Below are 15036 nucleotides of genomic sequence, written 5' to 3'. Positions count from 1 at the left end.
TTGGAAGAAGTTAAATAGCAAACATGTATAAAAGTTATAGTTAAAATAATCTCTTCGTTAAAGTAATAAACATATTTGAATTAATGAGTGCAAATAAAAGTAAATTTAACAATTAAATTGTATATTTCATTTCACTCCTTCTTTGTATCCATACAAAATAGTGATAATTCAATAAAAATGATTCAATTTTATTCATAAAAGTATGCAATCATTTCATCAATGTTTTGTTATGACGTCACGTTAAACTATCGTCCGTAAACCGACTTTACAGACAACCAATTTTTTAATTTCTTTATTACCTAGCAAATATTTTGTTTTTGTTTTTGTTTTTTGCGGCACAAATGAGCACGATTCGAGAAATAATTCCCGGGGAAGTCTTGAGCCCGGAGCGGCGAATGGACGTAAACGCGGCAGCCGCCTACACCCGGACGTGGAGGCGGTGTTTATCTCGACGATAGGCGGGGTATCTGCAGGCGACCCAGTCCTTGAAGCCGAGGCCTCTCGCCTAGAGGTAGGTGGGAACATCGCACAAGAAACCCAATTACGCCAGTTGTCTTTCAACGAGCCGCGTCACGTGAAAAACCCATCGCGTCCAAAGACTGCAAGGGGAGACAGACAGACAAACATCATGAACAGCATTAACTTGATGTAAGCTTTTGAACATACGCCATTGCTAAGCACTTTTTCTGTAGAAGAAAACTAAAAAAAAAATACCCAAAAGACAAAAAACACAAATTAAGCAAAAATAAATAAATTTAATTTGTGTTAAGATCTGCTTAAAATTTGTTTAATTTGTGTTTTTTTTTGTCTTTTGGGTATTTTTTAGTTTTCTTCTACAGAAAAAGTGCTTAGCAATGGCGTATGTCCAAAAGCTTACATCAAGTCATGCGCTCCCATTGCACAAATCTTTCAAAGATAATAAAAGCATTAACGACGAAACGACACAAGCAGGAATTTATTACAAACAACAGCCAGTCCTTCATCCGTTCGTCGGTCGCGTGACTTGCAACCAATCGGATGGCCCGAAAAAATATTATATCCGCCCGTGTCCGTCAAAAATGTTTGGCGAGCTGCGAGCTCTAATAATTGACGGATGGACGGATTATATCTATGGTTTTGGTTCCACCAGTGAATCGTCACAAAAAAAAAAAATTACAAACCTGCGGTCTTGTATTAGTTCCTGCAGATTATTTTTTTTGCAAAACAACAACATTGCGATTGTTAAAATTCACGTCCAAACAAATCATTCACGACTCTTTGAGATTTCCGATAATATGCTTATACAATACGTACGTACAAGAACACGGTATTGCAAGGGCGTCGCCAGGGGGGGGGGGGGGGGGAATTGGGGGGGCAGTTGCCCCCCCCTAGAGCCTTAGAAATATAAAATAATAAAGCCAAATTAAAAAAAAATACATTCTTTTCCGACAACTTGCCCCCCTACCCCCTTTAGGCCTTCGGCTGGCCATCGGCTGGCGACTCCCTTGCGGTATGAATAGCAGACGTCTAAAATATGAATTCCTGGGAGAAAAACCTGTACTGCTGGCGGCACTTGTTTGGGTAAATACTTCGAAGGACGGACGGAGTCATGTTGCAGAAGCGTGGCATGGACGGCGGAAAAAGTGACGGACGGATGTTGTAATTACGGCTTCCGGCTTCCGGCTTCAGGCATCGGAGGTCGCATTTGGATTTCCGCCATCTTTGACTCCCCATCTCTGACCGTCCTACTGAATGACCTTGGAACCCAGCAACCATCTGGAAATTTTAAGACGTTTGTTTCGATTTTTAAGTCAAATGTCGCAAGACGTCAGCTGCAATAAGGTTATTTTTAATTTGTAATTAGACATTTGAAAGGATATTCCCGGAATAATGATATTCGGAAATAGAACTACACTACCGTACCTTAACTTTGTGCCAGAAATTCAATCAAGGCGTAAGCTTTTTGCGCTGTCATCATTTGTGGGGGTTTTTTCGTTCTCTTCTGTTTTTGGAAAACTATTGTGTTTGTTTCGTCTTTTCGTTTTGTCGTGTTTTTTTGTCTCGTTTCAACTGTTGTGCTGAATTTTTTTGGGTTCAATATTTTTGTGCTGTCATCATTTATGTTTTTTTTTTTTTCGTTCTGTTAGTCAATTTTTCTTTGTTTTTCTTTGTTTGTTGACCATATTTCTGTTATGGAATATTATGTGGTGTTTATATCCTGCTGACTAACAGTAATTTTTTGCTTAATTTGTGTTTTTTGTCTTTTGTATTTTTTTTTTGTAGTTTTCTTCTACAGACATAGGTACATGTGCTTAGCAATGGCGTATGTCCAAAAGCTTACATCAAGTCATGCACTCCCATTGCACAAATCTTTTGAAGATAATAGCGTAAGCTTACGTCACACTCCGGATTAATAATTTGTCATAAAAATTATTCCGTGACTTGGTTCATGGCGTGCGTTATCGTGATCTGAATTCGTCAGCTAGGGAAGCTAATGCAATTCATACACACGAACACATGGCCCCCACATTCGACTACGGGTCCTGGACCCAGGATCGGAGACGGATTTCCCCCCCCCCCCCCCCCCCACCCCACAAATTTTACTGTCACGTGCTACATTATAATTGCATGGCTATTTCTTTACCTACACTCTATTTTTAGAATGTTATTTGACCTGAGAATACAGGGCATAACTAGGCGTACAGGCCTCGGTTTGGGACTCACCTAGGCCCCTCACAGGAAAAAAAAAGGGGGATGGGGGGTTGTCTGTGAAGTCGGTTCACGGACGATAATTATTTATGTGTTGACGTGAGTGGAAGAGAGACAGATGCGTCACAAGCCGAACGCTTAGGCCGATCGTGCCTCTCTATCGCTTGTTTCCGCGCTCTCTCTCGCACGTTCGGGCTCAGGCGGAACGTTGACAATGAGTCATGCTTTTTCCGTGCGTGCAGCCGGCGTTCATCGATTTATAAGAAGTTATCGCGTCAAAAAAATAGTAATAACACGGGCATTTGTTATTTTCTGCTTCTGGGCTCGCTGGTTGATGCGCTCGACGTCTCTGCACGTCTGGTAGCAGTCCGCCGCGGGGCGTGGAAAACTACCAGCGGGAGAAGTACCAGCGGGCAGGAGTACCATCGGAATCTACCAGCTTTTCTTACACGGGCAGCCTTCTTTTCACAGACGAGAGAGCCAAACCTCCGATCGTGCATCTTCGGTTTTTTTTTTTTGGGTTCATTGTAAATAAATATGGAGGTGTTGATAAAATGATACTAATGGTCAATTAGGTTAGGTTAGCTACATTATAAATACTTTCAAAAATTGCGGACGGTTGATTTGGTTAGGATAGCTACATTAAAAATACGGGGGAAAAAAGCAACATGAACATCGGGGAACTTCGGGTTTTGGCTCTCTCGTCTGTGAAAAAAAGGCTACCCTTTCTTACAAACTCCAAAATATGATACGTAAATTTCGCTTCTTTTTTTATTCGAGAAAGTAGTTTCGAGAAATTAGTGTCTAGAATACGTCGATAGGTAGCTCTGTCAACCTCCGTAGCTTCCCAGGTTAGCTGAGACAACTACACATTTAATGGCGCTCCTAGGGCGAAGGAAAAAAGGGGGGGGGGGGATAGGGGCGACTGTCCGTCCCCTCCCCTCATATCCCATATAACTTAAACACGTGGAGAAATAACAACAATAACGCGCGTTTAAAGGTATACTTACTTGGCATTATGACAAAACTAACTTTAATTTTGCTTGCCAATAATTAATAGAAATAAAATAATAAAAGGACTGGAGTGATATAGCATATACGGTTGGTAGAGTTTAAATCCCAATCAAATTTAAAAATAAATAAACAAATACTCAGTTATCAATATCAATATAAACACGTGTATAGCATTAATTATTTAATTTAGTAAAATAATAAGATTTATTTTATTTTATATATAAAAAATATTGTTTGAATATTAATTCTAATTTATCAATTTAATTATTTACAAAATAATAAAGTAATAATTTATAACGAAAATAACTTCTACATAAGGGAACATAACCACACTTGTATAAATACACTTAATTATTTAAAGCAGTATTAAATATCAATCACTAAAATTTATTATTTAAATATATATAAAATTTTATTTGTATGTAGCTTTTTTGTTCATCCTATGAATTTTTTTGCATGGTGCGCGCGCATCGTTTAAATTCCCCATATTTTTTTATAACGCGCCTAAAAATGTATAACTTAAAAACTAAAAAAAATAGGTTGTCTGTAAAGTCGGTTTACGGACGATAGTTTAACATGACAACGTCATAACAAAACATTGATGAAATGATTGCATACTTTTATGAATAAAATTTAATCATTTTTATTGAATTATGAGATTATGACTATTTTGTATGGATACAAAGAAAGAGTGAAATGAAATCTACAATTTAATTGATAAATTTACTTTTATTTGCACTCATTAATACAAATATGTTTATTACTTTAACGAAGATATTATTTTAACTATAACTTTTATACATGTTTGCCATTTAACTTCTTTCAATCTGTGTTATTCTGTTGAGGATAGGACGATGATAGGAAAAGTAGGAAACGAATGGGAGTGTTTCGAAGTTTAATGTGCCTCGAAAAAGTCAAATCGATGGTTGTTCCAATCGAGTGGAAGAGGGATAAATGCGGCGCAAGCGTACAATGAGCGTAACGGGACACAGCGTAACGGGACAATGTGAGTTACGGGACACTTTTTCGTGCGTGCAGCCGGCGTTCATCGATTTATTAGACGTTGCCACGTCAATATACAACAATGACAAGCAACGGCGCGGGACCCGGCTTGCGACTAGCCGTGACTTATAAACGACCGTGATGCTGATGATTTCGCGTTAGTTGCGCGTTTCGTCTCTGCGTTTCTGGCGTAAGTAGTTTATAAAACCTGGCCTCAGTCCCGGCCGGAGGGAAGAATGTCTCTCACCCACCCACAGAGCAAAGAACATTGAGTCGCAACTCAGTGCCATAACTAACGCTCTTATTTCCTTTGGAATTCAGTGAACTGAGCGGTATTTACCGGCAACCTAACAACCGAAAGTCGTTAACTTTTCGAAAGAAAATGTTGGCCAACTTGAATTTTTTTTTCCGGACGTTTGTTTCCGGGAATACCTTTTCACCGTAAATGTTTCAGATTATCTATTTTCCAATACGGTACAGCAAAAAAAAAATGTTTAAGTGCTTTATCTTTTGTTTCAAAACTTATAAACTGCATAGCCGCAAAGTACGGGCGTTGAAAATCATAACTTCAATCTCGATTGCAATAAAATACGCACACACGTCTGCACATATGCATTGCTGCCAAGATAATTCTGATCGTCAAAAAAAGTTTCAAAGTATAATATTTTGCGACTGTACTCAATACACCACTCCGTTAATATAATCTGGCTGCACGCACGAAAATGTGTCCCGTTACGCACCTTGTCCCGTTACGCTGTGTCCCATTACGCCCATTGTATGCTTGCGCCGCATCATCTCTCTTCCACTCGATTGGAACAACCATCTATTTGACTTTTTCGAGGCACATTAAACTTGAAACACTCCCATTCGTTTCCTACTTTTCCTATCATCGTCCTATCCTTAACAGAATAACACAGATTGGAACAAGTTAAATAGCAAACATGTATAAAAGTTACAGTTAAAATAATCTGTTCGTTAAAGTAATAAACATATTTGAATTAACGAGTGCAAATAAAAGTAAATTTATCAAATTAAATTGTAGATTTCATTTCACTCCCTCTTTATGTCCATACAAAATAGTGATAATTCAATAAAAATGATTCAATATTATTCATAAAAATATGCAATCATTTCATCAGTGTTTTGTTATGACGTCACGTTAAACTATCGTCCGTAAACCGACTTTACAGACAACCAATATATTTTTTTATTACAATTTCTCTGTTTAGTTTGTAATTAAAACTTAACCGCGCAGTTTTTTTTTTTTTTTTTTAGCGGCCACGATCCGTCTGCACAGTTGCGTCCTTGCACCCACCTGGAAAGCGAGCCTGCAGGAGCCAGCGTCCCCGAAGCCATGAACTCGTCGACGCGCGCAGAGAAACGAAGCGAGAGTCCGACGTGCGACTGCAGCGCTTCGCTCGGCGGCCACGGGAACTCGCCGGCGTCGCTGGGTGGGGGGAGGGAGGAACGGGTTGTGCGAGGCGCTTTGTTTCATGGCGTGGAAGATGGGGAAGGGGGGGGGGGAGAGAAAGAGGCACGTAAGGTCAGGTAACAACTCCCTCCTGCCGGCTGAAAAACAGCGGTGGCCACTCGACTAACCAGTCCTCGTCTTTGGTTCAAGGCTGCAAGTCACGTGACTCGCAGTGAAAAAAAAAAGGGGTTGAGGAGGGGGGGGGAGGGGGGGAACCCCGCATCGGCGAACCACTGCCGTCTCCTCAGTTTGCAGTTTCGCCTCCGCAGGAAACGAGCAACTAATTATTATAATTTTATTTTTTGCTAAGACTGGTCGTTATGAACCCCACCTGGTAGCTGATGTATTCGCGTTAGCGAGGCAAGATGATAAGTGCGACTCTGGCTGGTGCTTCTGGCGCGGTGTCGCCTCTAAGCTTGCAGTCTTCTCTTGAGATTTGATGCGTTGGCCATAGCATTGATATTACGAAGAACTGAAGACAAAGGTGTAATGCGAATCCTTTGAGTTCTTTCGAGACTACCTATGAACCGGATTTTTTCCACGCCTAGAAATTATTCTGAAAACTCGCGTGTTAGCCGTTTTTCACTCTCCTGAAACTACAGTTTAAAAGAAAGATACTCATCCGCCCTCAGTGTAGGTATTCGTAAACAGACAACACTCGGATATCTTGAGAAGTTTTCAAGTCGTGTAGTGTTATCTGAAGCTATGCACACCGTATACCGGATATAGTTCATTTAATTTCTCGCTCACATTTATTTTTCGCATTGCACTCGGCTCAGCGCGGGTTCGAGTCCCGACAGAAACCCCGTGTATCTATTCAAATAACAGCACGCTCTAACACGCCCCTTGAAGACCCATCTACAACAATCCGAACCTGTGCGAACTGGGAAGCCTTTGTTTCACAGACGAGAGAGCCAAACGCCCGATCGTGCATCTTCGGTTTTTTTTGTTCATTGTAACCAGTAGCGGATCCAGAGGGGGGGCTAAGGGGCTCAAGCCCCCTCCAAAATCATCTGGGTCCACTATTGTTTTAGTGTTTGCCTCGATAAAGCCTAGCCTCAGCTGGGTCAAGCCCCTCCCAAACCAAAATCCTGGATCCGCCAATGATTGTAACTCATGATAACTAATGGTCAATTAGGTTAGGTTAGCTACATTATAAATACTTTAAAACATTGTGGACGGTTGATTTGGTTAGGATAGCTACATTAAAGATACTGTGAAATCATGTAAACAGTTTCCTAGTCCTGGATAGCTACACATTAAAAAGTTATTTGCTAAGCAACCATAAAATGATTTTACAGTATTTTTAATGTAGCTAACCTATCGTAATCGACCACAAAATTTAATGCCACACCGGTTTATACAATGAGATAGAACGGGGGGGGGGGGGGGGGGAAAGCGAGCTTGAACTTCGGGTGTGGCTCTCTCGTCTGTGTAATGAAGGCTTCCCATTCGGTAATGAAAAATGTTAATGCTAATAAATTATTTCTAATCACACTGCCAAAAAGAAATATGTGCGTTCGGCCTTTGAATAAGTGCCGGTCGCAAACGGGAAGCACTAATCAATTATTCGTTTTGGTCTTCTTGGCTTCCTGTCCTTACCCAATGGTTTTTTTTGTTTAACTTTTTTTTGAAAAGGGAACAGGAAACAGTGCTGCCAAAGGACACAGATTGGGTCAAAAAGTTTGAGTTTACCTATGTATTCGGAGCATCGCCCAGATCAATTGCTTAATGAAGCGACCCCAAGCAGCCATCGCTGGCTGTCTGACAGGGATATCATCATCGCCGGTAGCGGACCCAGGGGCCGAGCACCTGAACTTGGCATTGAACCCCGAAGCGCCCGCAATTGAGTACCAGATCGCTTATTGCGACCCCTAACCTCCTGATCTGGGTCTTAAAGGATATAGTTCTGACGGATTTGTGAATAAACTGACTTTGAAAATTTTGCTTAAGAGCATTGGTGACTGTTGGACCATCGCCCACACCATCCACGACGTCAGAGGATCACGTGGGCCAATCAGCGATCAGCGTACCGCAGTCCGCGGAACACTGACTGCAATAAATAAAATCACCAAGAATACCTGAGCAGCTAAGGCCAACTGCTCAGCTAAAATTTAATTGCCCCCCCCCCCCCCTCCTTTTATATCTAAAGGGAGGGCTGGACAACACAACGATTTTAAAGTAGAAATAAATTCATCCCACGAAATTAAATTTCATTTAATTAGCCATTTTTAATCCCCCATGCTTCGCAGCAATTTTTTCAGAAATACTGTATACAAAAATGCCGAAACTAAACTTTCAGTAACCAAATCAGGAGGTTAGGGGCCGCATTCAGTGGCCTGGGACTCCTACAAGGGCCTCGGGGTTCGATGCCAAGTTCCGGTACTCGGCCCCTAGGCCCGCACTGGCGATGATGAAATCCCTGTCAGAAAGCCGTAATGACTGCTTGGTGTTGCTTCATTAAGCAATTATTCTGAGCCCTGATTCTGAGTCCGGCCTGGTGGAGTCGCTGGCTGTCGGCGGCTAGAGGCAGCCCAGATGAAGATCGGCGCGCGGCAGGAAGCAGTTACGTCGGCGGATGCAGCACAGGGGATCTCGAAGTGCACAAGACGAGAAGTACAGACGAACTGCGGGCTGGAACTGGCAGGGCCGCGGAATACTGCGAGTGCAACGGGACTGAACAGCGTCGGAATTCGGAACCTTCATGCGGGGCAACTTTTCTGGCTTTGTTGTTTGAAGTTTTAATCACTTTGTAAATAAATTCGATTCATTTGTGTTTTTTTTTCTTTTTTTTAAATTCTTTTCCCCATGCTATTTTGTCGTGTATTGTTTATCATGTATGATATGGTACCCCTTTGTATTTTTTTAGTGTCATGAGGAAGAAAGAAGAGACAATGACCGTCTGGTTTTGCAGCTAGTTTGTGTAAATAGTTGCTTTTTAACAAATGTGTAGGGTGTATTTGGAATAGTGTGCATATAGCGAGTTATAGAAACCTCGCTTTATAATCTAGGACACAAAATGCCTCGATTAACAAATTATGGATCGGTGGTGGCGAACCATTACTTATGAAATTACTTATTCCCACTTATATAAAATGTTAGGCAACAGTCGAGTATAATAATTAATATATTATAGTTTGCAGCTAGTTGAATTATCAACCGTTTTAAGTTGTGATCACGATCTTGTATATTGTATCTATGGTTATTTATGTGTTTACCTTTTGTTTTTTGTTTTTTAAAAACTTGAATTATGATTGAGAGAATTTAATTTCTACCGGAGATATATAATAATATCTAGTTTTCATAGGTAAATTTAGAAGCTGAAAATTTGTCAGCAAAAAATTCTCACAAATAAATATTTTTCAGAATGCTTGTAAACACTATTACATTCAAACATGGTATGTATATATATTTTTAAAATCTTTCTTTGACAAATAGTTTAAAATAAAAACGTTCAGAACCACGGTTATTATCTACAGCAGGTGATCTAATGCAAAATAAATTTCTGAAAATTTTATTTCCAAGTTATAATCATTCTAATTTAATGATTCTGCTGTTACATATCACTGATATTTTAAGTAGTTTACCGGTAGTTTATTGTTTTGATTAGTTGGTTTGGTTACTACATTTGAAATATGTACAATCGTTTGAATGGTTGGTCATGTTAGTTGTGTTTAAAATACTTTTATATGTGTGATTGGTGGGTTAGGTTATGTCAGGTTAGTTTCATTTGAAATACCGTAAAAATGTGTTAACGATTCGGTAGTTTAGATTAGCTATATTAAAAAAGTCTGTAAATTGTCGACTTAAAAAATACCTAGTGGGAATTCTTTTGGATACTAGTATTACACGTAATACCATTATCAGAATTTTTTTTTAACTTCATCCGTCGCGACTTTTCCGTAAATAAAATTAAAATTTCAGAAAGTACCTTTTTCCGAACACGTAGGACGTTCCTCTATTTACCCCGAAAACAGAGTTTCTAAATTCCTACTGGTTTCTGAGAAATCATAGTTTATAGGTTACATTACCATACCTGTGCATTGATGTAGCCGCCGAATTATTTTTGCTTTCCACTGTGTTTCCCATGTGTGTTATGTTTTGGAGAACTTAAGCCAAATATTGAGAATGTTTTATTAGGTTAGTTTAGCTGCATTAAAAATATTGCATTTTTAGTTAGGTTAGTAGTAGCTACGTTAAAAATAGTCAAATATTTTTAATGGTTTGCTTAGAAATTACCAATTTACGATGTAGTTATCCTGACATAACCAACCGTAAATCAGTTTCACAGTATTTTAAATGTAACTATACTAACCCAATCAACCATCATACTGTTTTAAAGTCTTTTTAATGTAACTCAACTATTCTCTAATTTCTCTCTCACATAAGTAGGTATATGAAAGATGAAAGGCGAAATGGTTATCTTTCATGCACGTTTTTATCTTTTAATATGTGCTACAGAGTATTTTGTGCAAGCTGCGAACTATGGTAATCTTTGATGATCTTTGGAACTATTCGGGCCTCGGAATGGACTTGTGTGAACTGGCTGCTACGCTACGTTGAAATTCCTAAGCAACCTTTAAAAATATTTTTCAGTATTTTTAATGTAGCTATACTAACCTAACTAATCTTCCACAATATTTTTAAGTATTTTTAATGGAGCTAACCTGATCTAAACAAATATTCTCATGATGTAACGAATTTGTAATATTTACACGTAACATTGCAGATACATGGTCTCGGAGGGGACTGTTATGAATTTTAGGTTTGCCTTTCCTGTGATTCTCCAGGTATAAGAACATTAAAAGTAGCGACTGCTGCATCAATGCATAGTATTATAATGTAAGCCAGCGTTTCCCAATTTTTTTTCGGCCAGCAAACCCTATGATCGACTTTTCTTTTGGTGGATCCCCAACTTCTTCAAAGAAAGTTATTTTCCAATAATTGTGCCTGCTTTATATGACATTCTCCCTGACTCACAGAACCTCAGGGTTCCGCGGAACACCTTTCGGGAACCGCTGATGTAAGCTGTAAACAGTGATTTCTGAGAACCCCTGTTCGAAATTAAAGATGCTTTTTTCAAGGTAAATGAAGGAACTTCTCTAGTTTTCGGGAAAAGTATTTTCTGAATTTTATTGTTAATTTCTGGAAAAGCAGTAACATAAAAAAATTACTGTTAGGTTTTTAAACAATTCTATTGTAGCCAATTTTAAATGTTGTTGACCTAACCTAATCAGCCTTTGACTTTATTAACAATCGCATAGACCTGGCAAAAACCTAGCCACCATAGGAAAACATAGTAATTGTAGAAAAATTTGCTACCACAAAAAATCCTAGCTACAATGGAGAAGAAACCTTACCATCATGATAAAAACCTAGCTTTCCTAGAAAACTACACCACAGAAAATTCGCAATTCACATGTCTGACTGTAATGTAAAAAAACATTAAAAGTGCACTAAAAAAATTAGAAACTCACCATTTACGGAGTCACTAAGCATGCTTAAAATTATTTTTCCATAGATTATAATTCACAAGTAAAATATTTGTGATGCATCATGTATTCAAGTAATAATACAATAATATAGTTAATGCAATGGGGAAGATTGATTTAAAAGGTTTTGAGCATACATCATTCCTGGTTATACAGTCTTTCATGAGAAACAATAACAGTCAAAAAATTAAAATTGCAAACACACATAAAACAAGCCAGAATCAAGGTGATGTCAAAAATTAAAAACATTGACAGCACTGAAAATTCAGCGGAAGAAATTAGCCAGAAAAATAATACATATAGCACAGACACAGTGGGCTAACAATGGCGAGACAGTAGCAACAAAAATAGTAAATGGACAAAAAAGATCTTGGACTAAAGTGACAAACAGAAGAAACCAACAGTGATACTTTAAAAAAACCAAATAGACAATTCAACGACAACACAGAACCCACAGGCAAACCCAGCAATGAGACAAAGATTTTCTGGATACTACGATGATGATGAGATAACAGGTTTCCTTAGGCCACAGGTGTGATGTTTTCAGAACTGAGATCTGTTCCAGCATACATGATAGAAAACAAGTGACACACACACACACACACACACACACACACACACACACACACACACACACACACACAATTCCCGCTGCAGGTGGAGAAAGTGTGTACTTGAAAAGCGAATATTAATCACGCCTGGCATTGAACAGCACAATGCTTTGCCTGGTTTTTAAACTATGTAAGAAACCAGGTTACACAAGTAACACATATTAAATTTATTTGCAACACGAGAACACATGAATTTGCTCGTTACCAAGGTTAGATGTTACACATCACTGGCGAGTACAAAATGACTTGCTCACATTTTTTTTTTTGTTAAGCTTTATGTGTGTTTTTTTGTGCCCTGTCTCTTTTATTGTCTCTACTAGTGATGTAGTACAGTGTGACTGGTGCTAATGCTGAAGTATGATTGTTCTTGTAGCAAGAGTCGGCATGCAGCATGGACAAGTTGTCGGAATGGAAACTCCCGGACCAAGTGATGAAGCTTCACAGGTTGAAGCTGAAGAAGAGAGCTCTCCAGGACCGCATGAACAAGCAGACGACGCCAGCCGCAAGTGATGCTGCAGATCGCGAATGCGAACATAATGACTCGGTTGAAGATGGCGGTCACAAGAGGCACAATCCATTCAAGACTGCTTTAGCAAACAACAAGAAATTAAGAGCGGAACAAGTAAAAACTTCAGAGAGCAGCGTCTTTGAAATTTTGCACAGAGTAGATTCACCGTCCGATTCACTTAGCACATCCTTGTTCGAAGGCGCGTTTGACAGACAGTCAGGCGAGAGCAGTGGAGAAGTGAAAGACGAGAACGAAGGACGCGAAAGTAAGCACATCCCCATCGACTGGACCCTGAAGACGAAGATACGCTTCATGTCCACGGTGCCTTTCCCGTGGAACGAGAAGCTGAAGACGTCCGAGGAAGCGTCGGGGATCACCGGGTTCGTGCGCTGCCTGGGCTCCGGCAGTCTGGACACGAGCCCCAACGCGCAGTTCCACCAGTGCTGCTTGGTCTGGCAGCACCCGTCCCTGTCCTGGGTGAGCCTCTTCCCGCGCGTCCGGACCGGCGCGGCGACCGGCACGAGCAGCCTGTTTGCGTCCGACCCCAAGATCAGGAGCACGCTGTTCGCAGACTGGAGCGCGAGCTTCCGCTCGTTGTTCCAGCTGGTGCGGGCGTGCCAGTGCCCCTACTTCTACGTCTGCGCCAACACCTTCACGTGCCTGTTCCGGGCGGCGGGCATCGGCGGCCGGCCGGACATAAGCGTGGTGCTCACGCCCACGACCCGGGGGTTCCGCCAGCAGCTCTCCGAGGACGACGTGGCCTTCTGCATGCCCCTGAAGAGCAAGGCCCGCGCGTCCGAGGGCCCCGCCGAGACGCCCGAGGCGGGGCCGGAGGACGAGGACGAGGACGAGGATGAGGACGAGGACGAGTGGCTGGAGAGCGTGGGCGTGTCGACCGAGGAGATCTCCAAGCTGAACTCGGTGCAGTCCAAGATCGACCACCGCCGCGAGAAGTCGGTGGACCGGACGAAGGAGTCCCTGGTGCTGGTGGAAGGCGTGGACGTGTTCTCCCTGTTCAACTTCCTGCTGAACTGCAAGTCGTCGGTGGCGGCGGTGGGGCCCCTGGCGGGCGTGCCGCCCACGCTCCTGGCCCCGGTGGCGTTCCACGGGGCGACGCTGCAGCCCCTGAGGGTGCGCCAGAGCCGGGTGAACGTCCAGAACGCCAGCTTCTACTCGACGGAGGTCCAGGGCCCCGTGCTACCGCACACGGTTCATGATCTGTGCTCGTTGCTGACTCGGTCCGTGGAGGAGTTCTCGGCCACGTTTGCGAACGTGGAGTCGACGTGTGCCTTCTCTCTGGCGGAGTCCGGCTCGTCTCGGGGCGGCGGCGAGACCGGAGACCAGGTGGTGTTTGATAAGGAAAAGCTTAGTGATTGTGGCTTGCTGAAGTCTGTACTAGAAAAATTCTGCTCACCACAAATTTCACCAGTCCAGCTTCTTGATACTGTCAAATTTTCCAACAATATGTTCACTTGGTCTGATTAGAGTTGTAGCTTTTTTTTATGAATTCACAATATATTTTTTAAAATTTTAACTACATAAGAGTGTCAGTTGTAAAAAAACCACACATTTTCAAGAATTAGATTATTGCTCCGATTTTATAAAATACAACAATTTCAGCAATCATGTATTCAAGTGGTCAAACTATATGATTAAACAAGTACCGTCAGTATACATTTACGAGTCCCTACTTGGTACTTCTTATGTAATGTACATAAAGTTTTTGCGACTGCTGAAGGATTGTGGTTCAAAATTAAAGGCTGATAACTCTAAGATAGTTTCTCTGTAAAATAATTGTAATTTTTTTTTGCAAGATTGATTTTCTCACCACTATCAATTATATACCACTATATCAATTATTAAAAGCCTCTGTAAACTAATTTTTCAGCTAGGTACCTATATGAATTCTTTTATTTTGAAATGCACATTAGTTTATAATCAATTTTGGTCTTGAAATTACAATAATTTTAATTAATTGACTGCTATGTAAAATCATTGTTTTTAAATAATTGAAGAAATGGAACTGAGTTTGTTTTCATATTGTATCAGTAAGTTTTTTTATCAGGGGACAAAATTATAAAGCATAACTGTGATAGAAAGCACTTAAATCCTTTAAATGATGGATATTAAGCATTAACACTCAAGCTCTAGTGAATTCATAGTTTGTTTAGTACTAGAAATACATTTAGGGCTAATTTTAATATGTTTTACATAGTTAGTCAAACAAGAATAAATGTGAACTATAGAACT

General features: G+C 40.6%; 3 protein-coding genes across 5 annotated transcripts in view; 1 reads left to right on the top strand and 2 right to left on the bottom strand.

Moving 5' to 3' along the window:
- The window catches only part of LOC134538183 (MFS-type transporter SLC18B1-like), a 41963-nt gene extending 35841 nt beyond the window's left edge, over window positions 1-6122 (bottom strand). Inside the window, exon 1 of the mRNA XM_063379249.1 lies at window positions 6020-6122. The gene's annotated coding sequence lies outside the window, so the exon portion shown is untranslated. The remainder of the gene's footprint in view (window positions 1-6019) is intronic.
- Window positions 6123-9032: 2910 nt separating this feature from the next.
- The window catches only part of LOC134538180 (protein downstream neighbor of son homolog), a 6631-nt gene continuing 627 nt past the window's right edge, over window positions 9033-15036 (top strand). The window contains exons 1-2 of one of the 3 annotated variants that reach the window (XM_063379244.1): window positions 9033-9098; window positions 12652-15036. The exon at window positions 12652-15036 is cut by the window's right edge and continues 627 nt beyond it. In XM_063379244.1, coding sequence (XP_063235314.1) covers window positions 12670-14271 — 1602 coding nt within the window. In that variant the 5' untranslated portion in view covers window positions 9033-9098; window positions 12652-12669 and the 3' untranslated portion in view covers window positions 14272-15036. Of the gene's footprint in view, window positions 9099-9375; window positions 9574-9750; window positions 9830-12651 lie in introns of those variants that run through there. The other 2 variants (XM_063379243.1, XM_063379242.1) reach the window with 2 other exon arrangements.
- The window catches only part of LOC134538182 (uncharacterized), a 25955-nt gene continuing 25938 nt past the window's right edge, over window positions 15020-15036 (bottom strand). The window contains exon 6 of the mRNA XM_063379248.1: window positions 15020-15036. This exon is cut by the window's right edge and continues 3120 nt beyond it. The gene's annotated coding sequence lies outside the window, so the exon portion shown is untranslated.

The sequence above is a fragment of the Bacillus rossius genome, chromosome 13, assembly GCF_032445375.1.
Source record: "Bacillus rossius redtenbacheri isolate Brsri chromosome 13, Brsri_v3, whole genome shotgun sequence".
Taxonomy (NCBI): domain Eukaryota; kingdom Metazoa; phylum Arthropoda; class Insecta; order Phasmatodea; family Bacillidae; genus Bacillus; species Bacillus rossius.
This window is presented reverse-complemented; position numbering and strand designations above follow the sequence as displayed.